The sequence below is a fragment of the Alexandromys fortis genome, unplaced genomic scaffold, assembly GCF_014885135.2.
Source record: "Alexandromys fortis isolate MF-2015 unplaced genomic scaffold, M_Fortis_MF-2015_v1.1 scaffold_50, whole genome shotgun sequence".
Classification (NCBI taxonomy): Eukaryota; Metazoa; Chordata; class Mammalia; order Rodentia; family Cricetidae; genus Alexandromys; species Alexandromys fortis.
The window spans coordinates 601,726-623,293 of record NW_026067932.1 but is presented as its reverse complement, the minus strand read 5'-3'; the positions used below and the strand labels follow the sequence as shown (position 1 = coordinate 623,293).

The following is a 21,568-nucleotide window of genomic DNA, read 5'->3' as shown; positions in this document are numbered from 1 at the left end:
TTTGTGGCCTCTTTGGTAACAAAACAAAACCAAAAAAAAAAAAGCCCACAAAACTTCATAAAACCATTTCCTCATTGGTGCATGGTGTTTTGGGACAATCTGGATCTGTGTTCTGGAGTCATGATCACTCATATTTGGCTCAAGCATAAACCCTGCTTCCCTTTGAGACGAAGTTGTGTTTTACACGCTACCTTCTTGCAATGCTGAGCCACATGGACATACCAGTATCAGCCCAGCCATCTGGTTTTTAGTTGCCTTGTAATCTCTCCCATACACACAGAGCAGGGAGTAGTGATGGTGAGCTGAACAGGGAGGGGCTACTCCCAGGGTCTGACAAGGCACCCTTAACACTGACATTGGTGTTGGAACAAGGAAATGAGGTCCAGGACTTCCAGGAGGAGTGTCTCAGTGTAGGCACCTCCCACAAGCTTTGGGGGCCCGCTGATCTCAGAAAGACAATGCCGTCTCCAGAATAGGAGGCCACAATAAAAGGAAACCCCTTTGCAGCACATGCAAGAGTGAACGGTGCCATTTTTAGTGGAATTTCCCTTTCTGCCCAGAAAGTTCAGGCTGGTTCACAACAGATCTCTCTTTCCTTTCTCCTGTGCTCAGGAAGGAATGCTTGTTTTTCTGGGAATTCAGGGTTGGCAGCAGGGTGTCCTCCTAAAACCCTTAACTGGCTGGATCTGGTTACTGTGGGAACAGAGCCTTGGGGAAAGGCTGACCTCCTGCTGGGTGAGAACATCCAGGAATTGTTATAATGGGTGGCAGGTTCCAAAACTGAAAAGGATCTGTGAATATTTACACATAAATCTTCCGCTGACTGGGACATGGTCCACCTTAATACCTAGGGTGCAGGGTGGGGGTGGGGATGATGAACAAGAGAGTTGGCAGGACCTTACTGTCTGCCCTAGAATGAGGAACCCAGAAGCAATAGCTCCTACCCTCACCATCCCTCAAAGGCAAGAGCTCCAGCTAACCAGGCAGGCTTCCCTGGGACCCTGGTTCACACCAGAACTGCAGTCTCTGGCTCATGGCTCTGGCTGATTATGCCCTGTGTTGAAGGGCACGCTACTGTGTCCATACCTGGCTCCAGGCCCTGGTAAGTGGTAGACTAGTTTATGGCACCCTTCTGTCTGCTTCTGCCTGGGTGGGAATAAGCCCCTCCCCTGGTTAATTCTGGGGTCCTGGATTGAAAGATATGCTGCAGGGGCTGGAGAGATGGCTCAGTGGTTAAGAGCATTGCCTGCTCTTCCAAAGGTCTTGCTCTTCCAAAGGTCCTGAGTTCAATTCCCAGCAACCACATGGTGGCTCACAACCATCTGTAATGAGATCTGGTGCCCTCTTCTGGCTAGCTGCATACAAAATAAATAAATAATAAATTAAAAAAAAAAGAAAGATATGCTGCAGAACCTGGAAACAGTTGACAACCTCTCCCAGGCTGCTCCCTGGTCAAGTGGATGGTTATGAGGGTCCCTGACCAGGCATGGTCCTTCCTTTCTGTCCTGGGATGCCCTGGGGCAAGCTTCAAACCATCTGTGACAGGCATCTAGGCTCTTCTTGTTCAGAGTCAGGCTTCTTCATCAGTGCTTGCTGTGTGCAGACATGAACAAATCTCCCTTCAGGGAAGTGAATGGGGAGCTGAAGATAGAAAAGGACCATCTACGCTTTCAAACCCCACTGTCTTCATCTGAACAAAGCTCCTAATCTCTGTCACCCACTGGAGTTGCAGCCAAACACAGAGACCCCTCCCAAATGGGCACCGATGAAACTGACTTCCAAGAGCAACATGGGGTCTGGGAGAACTAGCATGTCAACCCACGGACCACATCTATGACCTATGTATGTAGCGGCACCTGCTCTCACTGTCTCCTCATTGCACTCTGGAAAGCCCAACCCATGAAATCCCAAAACGACCTGTCATGTGTGATCCAGTTGAGAGGTGGCAGGTTACAGCCCTGTCTTCCTACCCACACTTCTCTGTCTCTATATCTTTGTTTCTTTGGCATCTCTCTGTGGCTTCCTTTCCCTGCCTCTGTTTGTCTGGCCCTCCTGCCTGGGTCACTCCCCACCTCCAGGGATCAGATTAGGTGTGCTGTCTGAGTGAGGTCAGAGGAGCCTGGTTCTGGTTCTGGTGATCCAGGCCCAGGCTGGAGCCCTGCTCTGCCAAGGTCTCTCTGACACGGGTGTTGAAATAAGTTCGTTCTGTAGTTGCCCATTTGGGATGGTGTCTGGAAGATTCTTCATGACTTTCTCCAAAATGAGGACTTGTGGGCCTCCCCTCCCTCTGCCACCAAGAGTCCCAGCTTCTCTCATGGACCCAGAGAACCCTGGGCCTTTTTGTTGCCAGGGGGTTTCTGTCCTGCCTGGTTCCGGCAATCGTTAAGTCTCAAAGAAATCACACAGAGGTCTACATTAGTTATAAATTGATCCGCCCATTAGCTCAGGATTCTTATTAACTCTTTCAACTTATATTAGCCCATTATTCTTGTCTGTGTTAGCTATGTGGCTCGGTACCTCATTCAGCGAGGCAGTCACATCTTGCTTCTTCTGTGGCTGGGACCAGGACTTCCTTCTTCCTGAAGTTGTCCTGTTCTCATTGACTCACCTCTACTTCCTGTCTGGTTGCCTTGCCTGTACTTCCTGCCAGGCTACTGGCCAATCAGCATTCATTTAAAATATAGTTGACAGAATACAGACCACTGTCCCACACCACCTTTTCAAAGTGACCTAGGCCCTGATTAGATGTGCCTTAGTGTCCCTCCTGGAGGGCTTGGTCCAGGTCTCAGTGGTGGTATAGGTAGGGCCACTAGGTCACATGCTCTAGGCGATCCTTAGGACATGTGGAGACAGGCTGGGTTTCCATGGCCGGGGCTGGTGACTGATTGGGGGATGGAGACGTCTCCTGCCTATGCTGTCTCATGACAGATATGTTCCAGCCTCCTACTGACTTCATCTGAGCCACTGTCATGACCTCTGCTTACTATGCCTGTCATGGTGACAATCAAGGTCCACCCCAGGACCCATGTGTTGCTACCTCTAGTTTGGAGAGCCCTTGAGGGTCCCAACCTGAATAAAGGGATGCCATCCCATGGCCAGGGAAGTGTCTTCCAGATCAAGACTCAAAATGCTCTGTGCGGTAGGAGGAGCAGAAAAGACAAATACTTGGGACAGAGTGGGTATGAAGGCACTTGGAAAGCATGGGGTCATGGGTATGACTTATGGGACTCTGAGAAAAGTAAGGCACCTGCAGGGTTAAGTCAGACTTCAAGTAGCAGTCAAAAAATTGCAGAAGCTATAAATAGTTTGCTAGCCAACAAGATTGGGATTGCAATTATAGACCAGGAGTGTGTGGCCCTGAGGCCATGTCTGTGTTGGGAGGACACTGTGTTATCAATGTTTCCTTTATTTACCGGGACAGAGCAGAAACAGCTTAGTAAGAGCTGGATGTGGCGGCAAATGCTTGTCCTCCCAGTACCTGAGGCCTGCCAAGGGTCCAAGGCTATCCTGAACTATAAATTGCATTATAGAAAAACCTGGGCTATAGCATGAGTTCACACTTGCAATTCAGATGAGAAAAGGGAACACGCTAAAAAAGCAATAACTATAGAAGTCCACTCATGAATCAGAGAAGAAGCGGAAGAAGCTCTCATGGGCTCCTTCCTGGGCCCTGCCTCCCATGTGACAGTGTCCCCTGCCTATGTCCCGCTGCCTGAGCTTCCTCCTCATTCACTGTCACCTGGCTTTTCCAGATTCCATCCTCACCCCCATTTATTGCTCAAAATTAGGGTCCTATGTAAAGCAAGTTCCATTTCCCTGTTTGTAAAAAGTCGCTAGACCTCTGATGGTTTTCCTCTTGTGCACACAGCAGTGAGCAGGATCAACCGTGCTTCTCATGGGTCCGTCCTGTCCTCCCCGTGGGAGACCCCTTAGCCCTGGTTGTGAATAGCGTAGCTAACATTTCTGGGTGGCTACAGAGCCTTGCAGATTCCGGGGACACTTGCAAGCAAAGGTGAATAAAAGCTGTGACCAGAAATGAGAGGTCCGGGTATTTTTCAGATTTAAAGGTGAGAGTATAAGCTCTTTGAGGGGCTTCAAGTTCTCGTCCTCCTGGGCTCCAAAAGAGAAGAGGACCCCCTTCTCCACCATGCCCGTCCAGGGCCTTCTCTGAGCCGGAAGGGCAAGTCTAGGGCACAAGTCACTCCGACCTGGCCAGTGCCTGTCTTGTGCATATCACAGCGTAAGTTTCACCCCTAAGTCCACAGTAAAGAAGCTACATGAACCATGATGTTAAGGGTTGCCCTGAAATTTCTTTAAAAAATTCGAAATGAAAGCAAAGGGATAAAAGAAAGCAGTAGAGGTTTAAAGGAGATGGAAGGAGAAAAATTATCATTATCTATGACCTAAAAAAAAAATCCTTGCAAAATTCCACGACTGAAGTAGAAAAGCATTTGAATAATACAGTTTAGAATGACATGAAGTGGCAGGTTACAGAAGAAATACACAAAGCTCCAGTGTTCTCTTTCGGTTTTCCCTTTCATCAGAACTGCAATTCCTCATAATAGCAACATAGATGTGACTACATTTGACGGAAAACCCAGAACCTGGGTGAGAGGTTTGACAAGGTAAAGACATCTGCTTTCAGTAAGTTTATAAACGCATTTCAGCATAAATGGATCTGGATTTCCAATCACCATGGAAACATTCCTCTGGGTGTGTCTGTTCAGGTGTTTCCAGAGAGGTTTAACTGTAGAAGGAAGAATCTACTTTTTGTTTTGTTTTGAGACAGGATCTCACTGTGAGTCCTTGTTTGGCTGGCCTTGAATTCCACCTGCCTGGGCTTCACAAATGTTGGGATTAAAAGCATATGCCATCATACCTGGTAGCAAGACTCATCTTGAATATGGATGGCACCACCATCCCACGGGCTGAGCTTCCTTGCTACATAAAATAGTGGATATCAGCCAAGCACCAGCACTGACTTCTCTGGAGGGCTCAACATGACCAGCAGCCTCATGCTCCCAACAGCACAGTTTCCCCACCACAATGGTCTGTGTTCCTCTTAAACCGTGACCAAAGTAAGCCTTTCCTTCAAGTGTTTTGTCAGACATTAAGCAAAGCAAAGTTACTAATACAGAGACACTTAAAATGTGACCCAGAGGTTCATCTTGGGAGAAAGGCCCAATAATGGCCTTAGAAATATTAAAAAAGATTGATTGGAGGAGAGGTAAGACTCCATGGAGAGCCTCCTCCTGCAGGGACAGGATCCTGAGAGGATGAATATACAGGTGTGAGAACTCCCATCCTGGTTTACCCTCTCCCTGTCAGGCTAACGGAGGTGGGTGGTGTAACTGACTTCCTAAGAAAGAGGCCCAAGGGGACTGGAGAGATGGCTCAGAGGTTAAGAGCACTGACTGCTCTTCCAGAGGTCCTGAGTTCAATTCCCAGCAACCACATGATGGCTCACAACCATCTGTAATGAGATCTGGCACCCTCTTCTGGTGCATACATGGAATGTTGTGTACATAATAAATGAAGGAAGGAAGGAAGGAAGGAAGGAAGGAAGGAAGGAAGGAAGGAAGGAAGGAAGAAAGAGGCCCAAATCTTCGAAAGAGAATTCTATCTTCCTGCTGAGCTGGATACACCCTGAGCAGGCTTCACGCGTATCTAGGGGTACTATACACAGCATCTGGGCTATACTACAGGCAGGGGCAGCTAATGTCCTTCTGCCGTCGAGGGACAGATGTGATGGCCGAGAGCAGCCATGGTGGGACACGAGGACTGTAAGAACAGAAGCCCTGTTCCCTCAAGTTTCTTTCCTTCTCTCTCTGCTCTGCTTCAGAGAAGTAGGGGTTTCAGAGCCTGGCATCGGGCGCTATGAATAAATTCTCGAATGAATATGAATGGTGAAGAACGATGTCGGTAAAGGACCATGAGCACAGAGTGGTTGGTGTCCCCACTTCCGGGAGCGTCCGCTCATTCCAGGCTTCCTGAGCCGCTTCTCAGCTCTCTCTCACCCTTCGCTCTCCCAGGAGTCTGGCAACCCAGGCACAAATCTAGGAGGTCACGGGTATCAAAAGCCAGGCTGCGGGGGCAAATGGGAAGGCAGAAGCGAGGCAGGGCGATCGCCTTCCTTCTAGGCTAGTGGTTTTCACCTTCCTAAGGCTACAACCCTTTAATGCAGCTCCTCATGTTGTGATGACCCCCCAACTATAAAATTATTTTTGTCAATACTTCATATCTGTAATTTTGCTACTGTTATGGATCATAATGTAAATAATTTTGGAAATAGAGGTTTGTCGGATTTTTGCAACCCATGGGTTGAGAACTACTACTCTAGGCCCAGTAGCCAGCAAGGCTGCCACATACCCCTACTCCCAGAATCCCTTACTCTGGCCCTTAGAGGCCATTCGTCAGATGTTCCTGCTCCCTGCCCCTCCTAAACCCTGAATGAGCTGTGCTTGGCTTGAGCAACTGTCCATTCCATGGCCTGCCCCATCCTAGCCTGGCCCTGGACTAGGTCCCGCTGACCTGGTAGGTTGTTGGTAGTCAGGGATGGGGGTGGGTGGTTGGAGGCGTGGGGTAGGAGTTTTCTAGTCACTTAGCGCAACTCCAAAGCAACACTGAAGTAACCCATCTGGAAAACAAAGGTTCTGTCTCTTGGTGACCCATAAGATTTGTATTGCTATCATCAGGCAGACCATCAAATGCCCTTCCCAGGCCAAATGCCCAACACCTTCCTGCCCAAGCATCAGCTATCTAGGTCCCGATTGTCCTCTGACCCAGCCTTCACCCAAGTCCCACTCCGCTGCCCTTTCTCATCCTTGCTCTTTGCTCTTTTCATCTTCTGTGGTCCCGGCCCGGCCCTCTCCCTAGCCAACCCAACTTTCTTACTCCCCCATGCCCACCCCAGCCATCTTTTACCCCCTCCCACATCCACTCACTTCTATCCAGCCAGTCCTGCCCTGACTTCGCCCGTCCCGCCCCTCCCCGCCCCCGCCTCGGCTCCCTCCTGCCCCGCCCCCACCTCGTGCCCCGCCCCTGCCCCGCCCCACTCCCCGAGACCCACGGTCAGCACCGGCAGGCTTCGCATCCAGCAGTCATCGCGGCGCCCAGCGTTCCGACGCCAACATGTCCCAGCGCTTCGTGGTGACCCCAGCGCAGAGCGGGATGGGAGACGCGGGACCCAGGACAGAGGGTGGCAGCGGCCAGCCTCTTTGCTTGGATCCCGACCCCGACCCTGACCCCGACCCAGATCCCAATCAGGTGGCCGCGCTGAAAACACAAGAAGTAGATGCGCTGCCCATTCTGCGCTACTGCCGCGAGCCCAGTCGCTATGGTAAGTGCAGCTAAACCTTCCTCCTAGGGGGCCACTGCGTGCCTGCTGTCTAGGTGTCAGGAGGTGGCCATTGCCTGCTGGCTAAGGAATGGTTGCAGGTCACACCAAGTGTTACAGCGCCGGCTCTGGAATCCGCTGGTGTCCTTTGTCCCACAGTTTAGTCCTGCTAATCCCTGGCCCTGCCTGATGGCCTGTGGACCTTGTCGGTAGTAACATTCTGCAGAGTGGTTCTAAGGGTCAGTGGGATATTGGTAGTTAGTGAAAGACGGCTTCTGGGGCCGCCTTCTGATCACTAACTCTAGACAAACTCCCCCCCCCCCATATATATATTAGTACCTCTGAGAAAAAGAGCTCTCTCCTCTGTCCTGGTGTGGGATTCGAAGGTGCAGGAGAGACAGAGACAGCCAGCCTTTGGTGAGAGCCGATTCTAACTTGTAACTTCTCTGCTGTGGAAACCCCCTTGGCTAGCTGACCTTTACAATGACTTGTGACCTCTGCCTGCATCTAAGAATCCTAGAACCGTGCAATTTATTGTTGGCCACACATCTGCAAAGCCACGTTTTCCAAGGAAGACGGACAAAAGCAGGCGCTCACTGTGCTCTCTCCAGATTGTTCTAGAGCCCGACTTTGGGTGAGGGAGTGAAGATGAAACCAGGTCTGGTGCCTGGGTTGGTCTTTGCCCCACGCACCTGGCAGTTAGCTGGCACTTGACAGGCAATCCCTGAGAGACCTTTGCCTTCTGAGTACCAGTCTGCCTTCCTGGGTAGGGTCTCCAAAACTGGGTTGCTACTGGTCTAAAAACCTGTCCAGTACTCAAATACCCTGCTCCTGTCAGCTCGGGAGGCACCATCACAAATACCCGTGACAGATGTGTTCATGTTGCACACGTGCAGTCTTTTAGAGACTTGGGGGAGGCTATGCTGTGACTTAGAAGAACTTAGAACTGTCACTTTTCTGATGAGTTAACTTTTGTAACAAAATCTGAGCAATTGTTTCCCCGTGTGAACTTGGGCATTGCATAGCTGTGTTGTGTGTATGTGTGCATGCATGCATGCATGTGCATGTGTGTGTACGCATATGGGTACACATGCATGCTACAGATACCTATTCCCTAGATTGGGCACGCTGAGCTGCGTCTTCATCTGTCTCTGTTCTGAGCTCTAGGTCAGGATTTGTCTCATGCTTTAGTGGGCAGGGTTGTCAGGATGCTTGTCCCACAGGGTAGTGGTTGACTCTCCTTAATCTTAGCATGGCAGCAAGCTTGCAGTGGCTGTCTGCCTACTTGCCAAGGGACACATTTCTTTTGGGTTTCTTTGTGGAATTCAAGAAGCAAATAGGTGATCTTTGGGTCACTAAATACAGTGACAGAGCAGTTATGGTGTCTGCAGGACCTGCTTATAGGGAGCCTGCGTGACCACGAGGGCTAGCCAGGGGGTGTGGGTGTGAGAAAGCAGGACAGCCCCAGCTACTGGGGGTCTCTTGGATTGCTGAGGCAAGGAGCCCCACTGTAATCTTGGAAAATATCCCCCACCTTTGAGGCAGAGAATCTGCTGATGGATGGTGAAGGACAGGGGTCTATGCCTGCCCTTGACCTGGGCTTTCTGGTTCCCCACGGCCTCAAGGAACTCAGGTCTCCAGGACTTAGTCTCACTTCTTGAATAAGAAACTGATACCGAGAAATATTGAACACTTACAACACCTTGAGCCAAGAGCATGAGTCAGGCCAACACAGTAGTGTCTTCTGTCCCTTGTCCTCAAAGTCCTTCATGCTGGATTATAAACCCCATCAGAGGTCCTCGGAGGCAGGATGCCGGGGGACAAATGGGGGTGGAGACTTCTCCATGCTCCCCTCCCTCATTTCAGGATGCTGGAGTACCATAGAGAAAGAGCATGACCCGAAGTCCTTGATGTAGCAGGTGAGGCAGGATTAGGTGGAGCCCACCATGAGACCTCCCAACCCTGAAATCCCCAACCTTCTCTCCTCTCTTGTAGATGGGGTCTGTGACTTCAGTCTAGAAGGCCCTGAGGGTCAGATGTCCAGGGGTCAGACCCCACTGGTGGTCGGAGGTAGGGCTGGGCCAGTCCCTGTCACCCTCATGTGAGTTCTAGGGATTTGAGTCTCAGTGCTGTACTGGGGCCCCACCTGTCTGGCTAACTGAAAATCTGTCCATGGACAGCTGGCTCCAGTTGTGTGGGGATTTCATGTGGCAGTCCCAGACAACGGTCCCTCCGGTGCTTTCGTGTCTTGCTTCTACGTGGGAACAGAAGACCTATTATTTGGTGTTTCATTAACACAGAGTAAACTAAGTTTGAAAACAAACAAAGATTTTATTGGTCCGACTTGGGCACAGTGCCAGGAGCCGAGCCCTGGGTGGGGTGTTGTCCTGAGTCAACCTTTGGTTACAGATGTGTGGCAAGTACTGAGGATGAACTTTCTAGATCCCCAGGGGCGTCAGGTCTCCTGGCTTGCAGCCTCCTTCAGGACCAGCTCCCATAGCTTTCCACTTTCCATATTCATCATGATATGTGGACACTGGCCCAGTTGAACCTTTGACCAACACCCTTCATATGAGTATTTTGGTCTCATCTCCTTGGGTGGGGTGTGCCTAAGAGCACATGGTCTCCCTTTGCTGTGTGATGTTGAATCTCTTATCTGCAGAGCCTGCTCAGTCTGTGTCCCATAAGACACAGGTCTCGATACCAAGCCTTCGAACTATGTTCTATTTGCTTTGATGAAGGTGGTACCCATAGAGGTGCAGAAGTTAGGCTGTCGTTTGGTAGGTGTGACCGCCTACTCCATGGTTGTTACTGCATCTTTTGTGAGCACAGGGGCAGAGGGAAGGGTACATGGACCAAGGGGGAAATCACTCAGCACGTAAGGCCCATAGGAAAGATCCTGTTTCTAAGCCAAGGGCCCAGAGAGAGGTCACTCTCTGCTCTCCAGTTGAAGGAGTTCTGGTTGAGAGTCCTCATGGCATAGACTTGGTGGAATAGTCCCAAGGTGTTCTCAGAACCATTTACTAATATAAGATGGACAGCCACCCAGAGTGCCCCCAAGACAGAAGGGACAAGGAAAGGAGGTCTCCAGATGGCAAGAAGAGCTATAAGCACAGGGCTTCCCAAAGAGGGCTCCTGGGAGGTTACAATAGCCTAGAAGGTCATACGTGGCCTGGAGTACTCTCTTGCCCTCCAGATTCCTGTGGTTTCACCCGTGTCCAGGACAAAGACCAGTGTTGAGTCCCTGATTGGAGGTTGGCATTATGCTTCCCGTCACTGTTATGGCTGGTAGGATCACATGTCTGCCAAAATTCGATAATTATACTTCAAGGGGTGGTGGTATAGGACTTGGCCACAGAGATCTAGTGAAGCTACCTGCAGCTATGCCTACCCTCAAGACTCAGATCCAAGAGAGCATCCCACTTTCCATGACAATGGTCTCTCCAGTGAGGTGCCCAGGGAGCCCAGGCTGAAGTATCCTGATGTGTACATATATTTACATGTGTGTGGCTGTGAGTCTATGAGTCCCTGTGTGTCTCCTTGTCCCCTGCAGTATCTCCATGCTGTGTTTCTTTGTGTTGTCTTTGGGTCTCTCCGTACCTCCATGTTATCTGTGTATGAGTCTTACGGTGTGCTATGGTGTATATGTCTACATGTCGACTCGTTGTATGTCAGTGTGCCTGCCTCTGTATTACCTATGTGTCTCCATGTTGTCTCTGTGCAGTCTGCATGTGTTTGTGTGTGTCTGTGTCGTCTGTGTGTATGTCTCTTTGTACATCGGTGCTGTCTTATCTCTGTGCCGTCTCTCTGTTGTTTTCAGTGTCTCGATGTGAGTTGATGTTGCCGTGGTATGCCTGTCTCCATGTTACCTGTGTGTTCCTGTGTCTCTGTGTTCACCACATACGTCTCTGTGGACTCAGCTCTGCGGTTTGTTGCTTAGCATATTTTCTGTGGCCTCTGAGGCAGTTTCTATGAGAACACTTCTGAGTTAGGCATGCACAAAGGAGGGCCAGCTCCATGCTGTTTTCACACACTGGGCCATGGCTCTCACTGCAGCCCTAGGTTCTGCTTGAGAAAATTGTATCCCAAGCCGTACCTGGATTCCCAGAACAGAAATACTGTTACACTGCCCCTCCTCAGGCTGCTGAGGCTGGAGAGCTAATCCCAGGTGATGGCCAGACTCTGGTGCCTGAAAACCTGCTGCCCGCTGGGCAGACTGTTTGCTTTTTGCTTAAATATTTCATAGGGTGTGGCCCTCCTGGTAATCGGTAAGATGCCGCTAGCTCTCGGCGAGCCGTGCCAGCTCAAGTTCTGTCACTTTGCTGTGAAAGAGGTCTCGCTTTGGTGATGGTTAACTCGGCTTAGCAAGAAAACGCTCCGTGTACGCCCTGTTCTCTTCTTTGCTACATAATATTTAACTTGGCTTCTTTTTTCCCACTGGAGTAGGCTAGGGTTTGAGACACCACAACTCTTTATGGGAAGAAATTTTCTTTAAATAAAGCAACAACATCTAAAAGGTAATCAGAACTAGGTCAGGAAGAGCCCGAGTTGGAGGCCTCAGGCTGGGACTGGGTTTCTTGGTACTAGTGCAAACCCCGCAGCAAAGCAGGGGACTTTGACCTGGGGCATTCAAGAAGACAACAGCTCTGGTGTCTCCTGCTCCCGTGGGAGAAACAAACATGTGAAAACATGCATGTCTGGGTGACACCCACCCTCTCCAACCTACTAAAGATGCAAACTTACAGGAGTATTTGTGTTTAAGAGGTCATAAGGCCTTCCCCAACCTGTCAGAGAAATAAACACATGAGTATATCTGTGTCTAAGGTAATCTGTGTCTGCCCTGGTTGCAGAGGAAGCCACTGGGTGAAATTGATGCTATTCACATGCAGATATAGACCTATAGGGATGCAGGTGTGTGTGTGGGGGGGGGATCTGTTAAATGTGAATGGGTGGGATACTGGGAAACCATCTACCTGGTAATGGGTTAATACCCAGAATAGAATGTCCTCTGTAACTCTGTGGCAACTAAAACACTCAAAAAAAAAAAACAATTTAAAAAAAATGGATGAAGGGGCTGGGGGTGTAGCTCAGAGACAAGGCACTTGCCTAGAAAACACCCTAGGTTCTATCGTTAGCACTTCGGGATGGACAAAAAGACTTGACAGATAGAGATAGGCTCCTGAAAAGATGTAATGCAGGTCGAGACCATAGCTAAGGCTGAGGGTGTAGCTCAGGATTATAACACCTGCCCTCTGGCTTCTATCCCAATACCAAAATACAGCCTCAAGCCAAAATAAAATAAAATATAAAAGAGTCCAACCGACAATGAAAAATCACTTTACACTCCTGATGTCTATTTTTTTTTAAAGTTGATAATATCAAATAGTATCAAGGATGTGGAGAAATCAGAACCTTGTGCTTTGCTGACAGAAATGTCAGTTTTCAGATACAGGCCCTGGAGAAGACAGCATAGAGTTTCTCAAGGGCTTAGATTTGGAGCTTATCAAGGTGGCCTAGAGGGAAAGGTACCTGCCACCAGACACGACAGCAGGAGTTCCATTCCTGGGACCCACATGGCCACAAGAGGGATCTGACTCCCATCTGTTGTCTTCTGACCACACAAGTGTCATGGCACAGGCTCTCCCACGCTTTCACACACACCTATACCATAAATAAATGTAATAAAAATTTTAATTCGGTTACGTAACAACCAAACAACCGTTGCGTTTCCTACATGTGCTGGGGTACAATCAGACAGACGGATCTTTGCACACCCACATCCAGAGTGGTTTTGCTCTTAGTCGTAAAGGTGGAGCAGCCCAGTGCCTGTCGGAGGTACTAGTGGTATGCCGTGAAGTCATGGGAGATGTTGTCTAGGTAGAGCCTCTGCTCTAGGCCGACACAGAACCACTAATGCCAAATACCGTATCATCAGATGGACTCTTACAGGAAGTAGGCAGGTCCCAAATCACTAGTGTGACACTCGGGCTGACAGAGAAGTCTCTGCTGCTTTAACCCTTTAAAAAGCAGTAACCTGGGCTAACCAGTCGGGTGTTTCCTGTGGGTCTGTATCCTGTTTCCTCTTAAAAAAACTCACCAGCCAGTGTTGGTGCCTCTAAATAAAAGGCAATTAAACCCCTGGCTGAGTGCGTTAGAATTTCACCTGTTGACAAGGGAATGTCACCCAGCCTTTATAAAAGGACACGGGGGGGGGGGGGGGGGGGAAAAAGGGGGGGGCGCGGGGGGGGGGGGGGGGGGGGGGGGGGGGGGGGGGGGGGGGGGGGGGGGGGGGGAGCAGAAAGGCAGTGTGCCCAGTGACAGAAGAGGATGCGTCTGGATAGTTCTGCTTATACGAAGCTGCTGGATTGTCACGTCAACAGAGACAGAAGGTGGTCCAGAGGTGGTGGGGCTGTTATTTATGGGGGTGGAGTTTCCACTCTGTAAGATGAGATCTGGATTTACCAGGTGAGGCTGTATATACACAGGGTGCACAAGAGGGGCAGCATGCCTAATGCTGCCGAACTTGATGGAAATAGTAAAGTTTATTATATATATATATATATAGTATTCATTTTTTATTTAGGGTTTTGTGTGTTGTGTGTGTGTGTAGTGTGTGTGTGTGAAGCCACATATATACCAGTGCTTTTGAAAGCCAGAAGAGGATTCAGAGCCCCTGGAGCTGGAGTTACAGACACTTGTGAACTGCCTGACGTAGGTACTGGGAATTAAACTTTGGAAAAGCTGTAAGTGCTCTTAACCACTGAGCCATCTTTCCAGCCTTAAAATGTGTATTTTATCACACACACACACACACACACACACACACACACACACCCAGGAAAGAAGATGCAAACAGGAAATCGAGGTCTGGTAAAACCACATCCTCGCTGTTCTCCCTTCCTGGAGGTGAGAGCACTCTCAGGGAGATTGGAGGGTATCAGTCTGATTAAATCAATTTACACTAAGGCAGTTGTTCTCAGAGGAGTCCTTTATCTTCTAAATCACTCACAGCAAGACATTCTTTGAACAGTTATTTTTGTCTAGGGATCTTCCTGTTGCAAATTACATTCTATTACCTGTAGCTGTGGTCCGTGTACACACACACACACACACACACACACACATGCACGCACGCGCGCGCACACACATCCCCACACACACGTGCCCACACACTCCTGTGTGTACAGGTAGGCAAACTATCTTTGCTATAATGGAAGCCCTACATGGTGCGTCGGAAGTTATTTTCAGCTCAGAAATCCTTTTATTTGCTTTGCGCTTTCCTCCTAATTTTAAAGGCAAATCATTATACCTTAGCGTACCATCCCATGCCTGTAGTCTCAGCACTCAGGTGGTGAGGCAGAGGGATTTTCCAGAGTTTGAAGTCAGTGAATCAGACCCTATCTGATATAAACAATAGAGACAAAACAGAACAACAATAATAACCAATTATAAACCCAACCAAATAGAATTTAAGAAAGCAAGTGGCTGGGCATAGTGGTCATGCCTCTAATCTCGTTACCAAGGAGTAGAGACAGGATGGTAAGGTCCAGCCTGCCTTAGTGTGAAACCACAACAAAAAAACGAAAGAAGGAAAATAAGGCAGCTGATACTGGTGGTGTAACCACTCTTCCTCATGACTTACAGTGAGGCTGAGCCTCAGTTTCTCGTATCCCTCGAAACTGCCATGACTCAGAGTTTCTGCACAGAAGTCTCTGGTACAGGTGAAGCCAGCAGCTTTCCAAAGTAAAGGGGTAAACTCCACTTCCCCAGCAGACTCTCAAATTGCCCGTGGACCCTGTGGCCAGCACAAAGGCCACAGTGTGGACCACCTGGGATGGGGTCTGCTGCTGTAAAGTGGTGAGCCTTCAGCCTTGGGCTCCAGCTTCATCCTGGGAGGTGACGGAGTTGAGTTGAAGCTGGTCTCCACAGGTATTCCTAGTCAGTCACACCTCTGCGCTCTCTGTTGCATCATCGTTGGTGCTAAGTGTTGAACAAGTTGGTCTGCCTCTGTGATGTGAAATTAGCAAAAGGGAGTGTGAACAGGACATCTGGGTGCTGTCTGTTCTCTCCTCGATGGCTCTGCACACATGGCTGTCTCCTCTGTGATTCTTGGGAGCCCCACTAGAAGCCTGTGAGTCTGCAAGCAAGGACCAGATGATACATGTGCACTCAGTATACCATACAGTGCTTCTGTGTCTGCTCCGTCTGACAGACAGACCCCTTGCAAAGCTGGGTCTGGTGTGTCGTCTTCAGCACTGTGAGGACGGAGGGTGCCTCTCTCGCCACTCAGAGCCTGTGCTGATCAAGAGTGATGGGTGAGGAAGGGTTGGCTACTCAGAATTTTGTTTATGGGAAGCCAACACTTCTGTGTGTCAGGGCTCCAGTGGTGGGCGACTCAGGCACGTTCCACTCCTAGTGGATGCTGGGTGTTTCTAGATGCCTTCCTAGAAACTCTACATTTGAATTCTTTCCTGGCTCTGTGCCTCAGCTTGAGAACATGTGAGGTGAGCCTGCACAAGCCAGTGTATAGATCCTCCTTGCCTGGGGGAGAAGTGGGGTGGGTGCAGCTAAGGAAGATGTACAGACTGTGTACAGGCCAGGAACTGGGCATAGGCCCCCTTGGGTCATTCTGAACTGGGATTTTCCTAGTGCTGAGACCCTACTGTAGTGCTGGTTTTGCTGAGGAAAGTCTATAGCAGGAATCCAAAGGTGTGTGCAGAGGTGTCTGGGGCTACTGCACCACCTGGAACTCAGGAGCCAACAAAGAGCCCTGGGTGGGGAAACAAGACTGTGATGTTGGGGGTGGGGGAACCTCAGAAAATCGATGTAAGTTCTTAAATGAGACATCCTGCTGTGGTTAAAGCCTTTGCTTCCAAGCAAATGCCCAAAACAGATCCTTTAGGGAGGCAATCAGAGCTAAAGGAGGTTGTAAGGAGGCCCTGGTCTGATAGAACTGTGACCTCACCAGAAGAGAGATCCCAGGGGCTCCCAGAGGGAATAAGGAAGATAGAGAGTTTTAGGGCCCTCAGCAAACGAAAGAGAGAGGCCTCAGGGACACCAGCCCTTCTCTGCCTCTAGGGGAAATGCAGACGCATGGCTCTCTACCTTGTGTCCCCCCTTTTAGCTCCTTATCTACCTCCCCACTGTGGTCCACTAGGAGATCATGGTAGGCTACTTGGCCAGCACCATAACAGTCTCTCCCAGACCAGGTGTTTGTCATTGCTTACCAGGGAGTCCCCTGAAGCCACCTCTGCCAGGCTCTGCTGCAACCCCTCTGCTGGCCACCTGCGCCCTCCCTGGGGCCCTATGCTCCTCTGATGCCTCCATCTCGTTGCTTGGCAACTAGAGCTTTCTTGTCCCTCCAGACTAGATAGCCCAGGGCTGGGACAGCCTATGTTCCTGGGCAAACCAACGCCCCTGGTACTGCTGGGCCTTCATCTCTGTGTTTACAGAACAATGATCCCTAAGGGGACTCAGAAGAAAGCAGTGTAAAGTGAACAGCAAGGACCAGCAGCTTGAAGTTAAAACACTGTCTTCACCTCTTGCTGTTCACCTGTGTCCATGAGGCCTAGGGGTTGGGGGGATCAGGACTCAGGTGTTCCTGGTGTGCAAACAGACACAACCAGCCTGGAACCTTGAGTTCCTGGTGTTCAGGCACTCACAAGTAACCTGGAACCTTGGAGACTCGATGTCCTCCTTTACCTGACATAAGCTAGCTAAGGGTTGCACCTACAACCTACACTGGTGTGGGCAGGAATTACAGGTCCTGTGGGCTTGGATCTCTTCCAGCTTTGGGTACAAGAGAGATCTACGTCTTCCCAGGAACAGTCCCCTACCGCATTGGCTTATACACAGGCATGCCCAGGACATGTTCTTTGTACCTCTCCAGCCCAGCACACCTCTGCCGCTCCCACTCCTTGTGAATGTAGCCTGGACTGTGAGATGCTGATCCCCAGCCAGCTGCCACTAAACATAGCTTTTCACAGGGGGCCCCTGAGGATAGGATGGCTCCTGTGGGAAACTCTTAACAGATGCAGAGATAATGTGCATCCCTGGTCAACATGTGCGGAGTGTTCTGGGCATGAGCAGAGCTCAAAGGGTATAGTCTCAGTTGCATGCCTCCTATGTGCTGTGTGGTTTGAGGATGCTCTAGATGCAGGGATGCAGGCAGGACACACGCGGACATACCCTGAACACTGGCATATTCTAGTATCTGTGACCACAGTGGTCTTCCTGGACAAGTAGACTCCCCTACAGGGGTAACTTACAATGACAATGTATCCTGGACAAGTAGGCTCCCCAACAGGCGTTACTTACAATGACAATATATCCATGGAAGGTTACAGGGTGGGGTATTGAAGTGGAGGATAGCCACCCAGTGGGTCAAGCAAGACTCATGTGGCCACTTACAGGAAATACAACTGAGTCAACTTCTGACAACTAAGTTCACTCCGATCCTTTCCTTAGGTACGCTTGTTCCTGGGGACCATTGGTCAGCCAGTTGAGGGGACTTGCGTGGCCCTGTTACTGCAGTGTGGTTCCATTCTCAGAGGAAATGATTCTTACTACACTTCCCAAGGCACAGGTGGTAAAGGCTATTTCTTCCTGGTCCTGGTCTCTGTCAGCTATGCCTTTTGAGGACATACTGAGCCACACGGCATTGACTGAGAGCGTTCCATGCTGCTTGGGAACTGCCTTTCCATTCAGGTGCAGTGTGGCCACGGCATCAGTAGCTAGCATTCCCTCCTAGGGAAGCCCTGCCAGGCAAAGGCCAAGGGATGCTATCCCCAGAGGTGGGGGTAGCCTGGGGTATAGGACCAGAGGGGCTCCCACAGGGGTCCTGCTGCAGCTCAAGTTCTCCTCATGCTTGATGAGCCCGTGAGCCAGCCTGCAGCTCTAGTGGTCAGAGCTAAGAGAGGATCACCTGTATATGAAGCCATCCAGGTGTGCTCATTAGAAGACGTGGTGTTATCAGGGTAAAGTTCAGGCTGCCAGCTGCTCAAATGCCAGGTCCCAGAGATGCTGAACATTGGTAGGAAGGAGTCAGATTTACGGAAGGACAACAGACCTGAGAAGGCAGGGGCTCAGTCTTGGGCAACTCAGAGCCACAAAGGGCTTTTGCGGGAAGGGAAAGAGTTCCGGGGAGACAGCCGGTGGGGAGACTACTGCTTCTGAGCAGTTGTTAAGGTGTGTCTAATTCTCCTGTTCAGGAATGCACGCTGGACTTGGACCTCCTGGGGACAGATCTGCTTCTGTCTTTTTAGACTGTTCCCTTCAAGAACTGAATATTGAACAGGAGGGGGCTTACTGAGGTCATTAGAGGTCCTGGGATGTGAATCTAAAGAAAGTCAGTGTGCTGCAAAGGATCGGGGATAGAAAAGGATAATGGAAGCATGGCAGCCTTGTAGAAAGTTGCCAGGCAGGACTACCCAGAGAGCTGCCTGTCCTGCAGCAAGGTGCCTGTGTGGAGGAGAGGTACCTGTCTGAGATACGTTTCTAGCGTGCTCCTGCTGTGCATATCCGCTGTCCTTGTCTCGTAGGGCCATCATGACACCCATCAGTGTTTCTGTCACTGTAGCATCCGTGCTATCCCATTATACTACTGTGCCTGCCTAGCTCAGACCAGAAAGTGCATCTTGTCTCCATAGCGACTAAGCGTTTAAGCCCTGGCCCACTGGGGTAGCGCCCTCGTTCTTTGGGACTTCACGAAGGCCCTGTATGAGGCATTCCCAGGAAGGCTGAGCATGGTTACCTAGCACTAGTGGACAGCAGTGTGGACAGAGTGGATAACTCGTGGCCTAATTCCTAATTTCTTCTGACCTAAGCCAGAAATTCAATGATCAGAACAGGGCAGCCAAAGGGGGTCCTCTAAGTGGCCAGATTATTTTCTCAGAGGGGAGAAGAGGTAGATACCCAGGTGGGTCATTATTTCTATTGGACCACCAAAGCCTCTTGATTCTGCCTCACAGGACACCTTCAATTAGGCAGTCCTAATCAGCCCCCTCTTAGACCTTGCCTAGGGGATGATGTCGCCAACATTTGCAAATCCAGATTTCCCTGAAGGAAGTGAAGGTAGCCCTCAGTAGAACTCTGGGTGAGTGACAGGTTCCCTTCACACCCCTGCCTGCATTCTGTAGTAATCAGTGACATCCTGCGCTTTGCTCGTGTTTGGTGAGAGCTTAATTTGGAGGCTCAGCTGCGGCTTTAAACCATTTTAGGTAAATGTTTTGCTGGATGGCTGCTTCAGAAGCACCCTGATTTCCTGATGGTGACATCAGGTAACCGTCATGAAACAGGAGTACAGAGCTGCAAAAACACTTGGAATTGGGACCAATAAGCCAGAGCGGACAACAGTGGGGTGCCTGGCAGAGATGCCAATGTGATAGGGACAGTAGTTCTAGCCTTGTCCTAGCAGAGAGGACCTGTGACAGCCCCCGCTCACATGCTAACCTCATCCCTGACCTCTAAAACTGCAGTCTTGAGAGGTGGGACCCTGGAGATCAGCTAATGCTGCACACAACGCCTGTCTGCGCTCTATGCGCTACCGTACAGTTCGCGAGCTTCGGGCAAGGGGCTGGAGGTTGAAACACAAACACAGAGACACGGACCTCTAGTCACTAGTAAGAAGCTCATTATTCAATAGAACCACGGAGGCTTATCCAACAGTCAGGTGGGTCAACAGGTGAAAACCTTGTCCTCTGATCCTCAAGGCAAGGCAACACGTGCTCGCTCGTGAAGCAGAGCTGGTAAACAACTTTGACACAGCTTTCAGTAACTCAAATCAGAAGGAAAGTCAAGATCTCTAGCAGGGAAGAGCAGCTGGAGGCCAGGACTCTAAATGGTCCCAACAAGCTAGGAGTGCCAAGCTGTTGGACCTTCCCCAGGATGGGTGACCTGCTTTGACAATGGCCTCTGTGAGCCAGGAGGCTGGCTATCAGCAGACACTTTGTCCTGACCTTCCAGAAGAAATGTCTGTCCTTCATGAATTACACAGTCTAGGGTCTCTTGCAGCCTAAAGAGGCTAAGGCAGGCGGCCAAGCGCTGTGTTCTTCTCGTCAGAGTTTACTGTGGTTATTTTTGGTTGTCAGTTTGACTGCATCTGGAATTCACTGACACCAAAGCAGCTGGGTGCACCTGTGGGGGATTTTTCTTGATTAAATCCTTTGACGCAGGACAACCTACCTGAAATCATCCATCTTAAATCTGGGCCACACCTGGTGGCAGCCTATATAAGGACATGGAAATGCTCCTTCTTTGCCTGATTGCCCTTCTCTTCCTTCACTGGAATTGGAGCCTGTCTCTTTGGGCTACGTCTGGCATGTACTGAAGACAGTCTGAGATATCCAGTTTTGTGGACTGAGCAGCTACTGGATTCTAGGATTTTCTGTTGGTAGACAGCCATTGTTGGACTTGCTGGAACACTGCCTGTAAGCTACTCTGATTATTCCATAAATAAACGTGTGTGTGTGTGTGTGTGTGTGTGTGTGTGAGAGAGAGAGAGAGAGAGAGAGAGAGAGAGAGAGAGAGAGAGCGAGCGAGCGAGCGCTGGACTACTGCCTGTAAGCTACTCTGATTATTCCATAAATAAACGTGTGTGTGAGTGTGTGTGTGTGTGTGTGTGTGTGTGTGTGTGAGAGAGAGAGAGAGAGAGAGAGAGAGAGAGAGAGAGAGAGAGCGAGCGAGCGAGCGCTGGACTACTGCCTGTAAGCTACTCTGATTATTCCATAAATAAACGTGTGTGTGAGTGTGTGTGTGTGTGTGTGTGTGTGTGTGTGTGAGAGAGAGAGAGAGAGAGAGAGAGAGAGAGAGAGAGAGAGAGAGAGAGAGACTGTGCAGCTTCACTATGTGCCTGCTGATCGGTAGCTTGGATGTTCCCCTTTCTTATCTGAGCAGGGGCTGCTGTGGTGGAAGAGCTAACGCCAGTGAAGCCCCTGGGGGACAACTCCTGGTTGTGAGCGTGGAGTTCACTAGGCTGGAAAGGGGCCCCTTGGCCAGCAGGTTCCCCATGTCCTTGTGTCTTGTGTGTAATGATCTCTAGTGGCTTTAAACCCAGCTCAGGTAAATGTTTTGCTGGACGGCTGCTTCAGGAGCACCCTGATTTTCTGCTGGTGACATCAGGTAGCTACTGCCACAGGAGCCCAGAGCTGCCAATGCGCTTGGGATCCGGCCAATAAACGAGAAGGGGACACAGCTGGGTTTCCCTCTGATCAGCATGATCCTGCAGCCTCTGGT

The 21,568-nt window shown here is 50.1% G+C and overlaps 1 protein-coding gene across 1 annotated transcript in view; it reads left to right on the top strand.

The window, feature by feature from the left end:
- The first annotated feature begins 7,055 nt into the window (after nucleotides 1-7,055).
- Slc12a7 (solute carrier family 12 member 7) overlaps nucleotides 7,056-21,568 on the top strand; it is an 86,442-nt gene continuing 71,929 nt past the window's right edge. Inside the window, exon 1 of the mRNA XM_050145560.1 lies at nucleotides 7,056-7,339. Within this exon, the coding sequence (XP_050001517.1) occupies nucleotides 7,132-7,339 (208 nt within the window). The 5' untranslated portion in view covers nucleotides 7,056-7,131. The remainder of the gene's footprint in view (nucleotides 7,340-21,568) is intronic.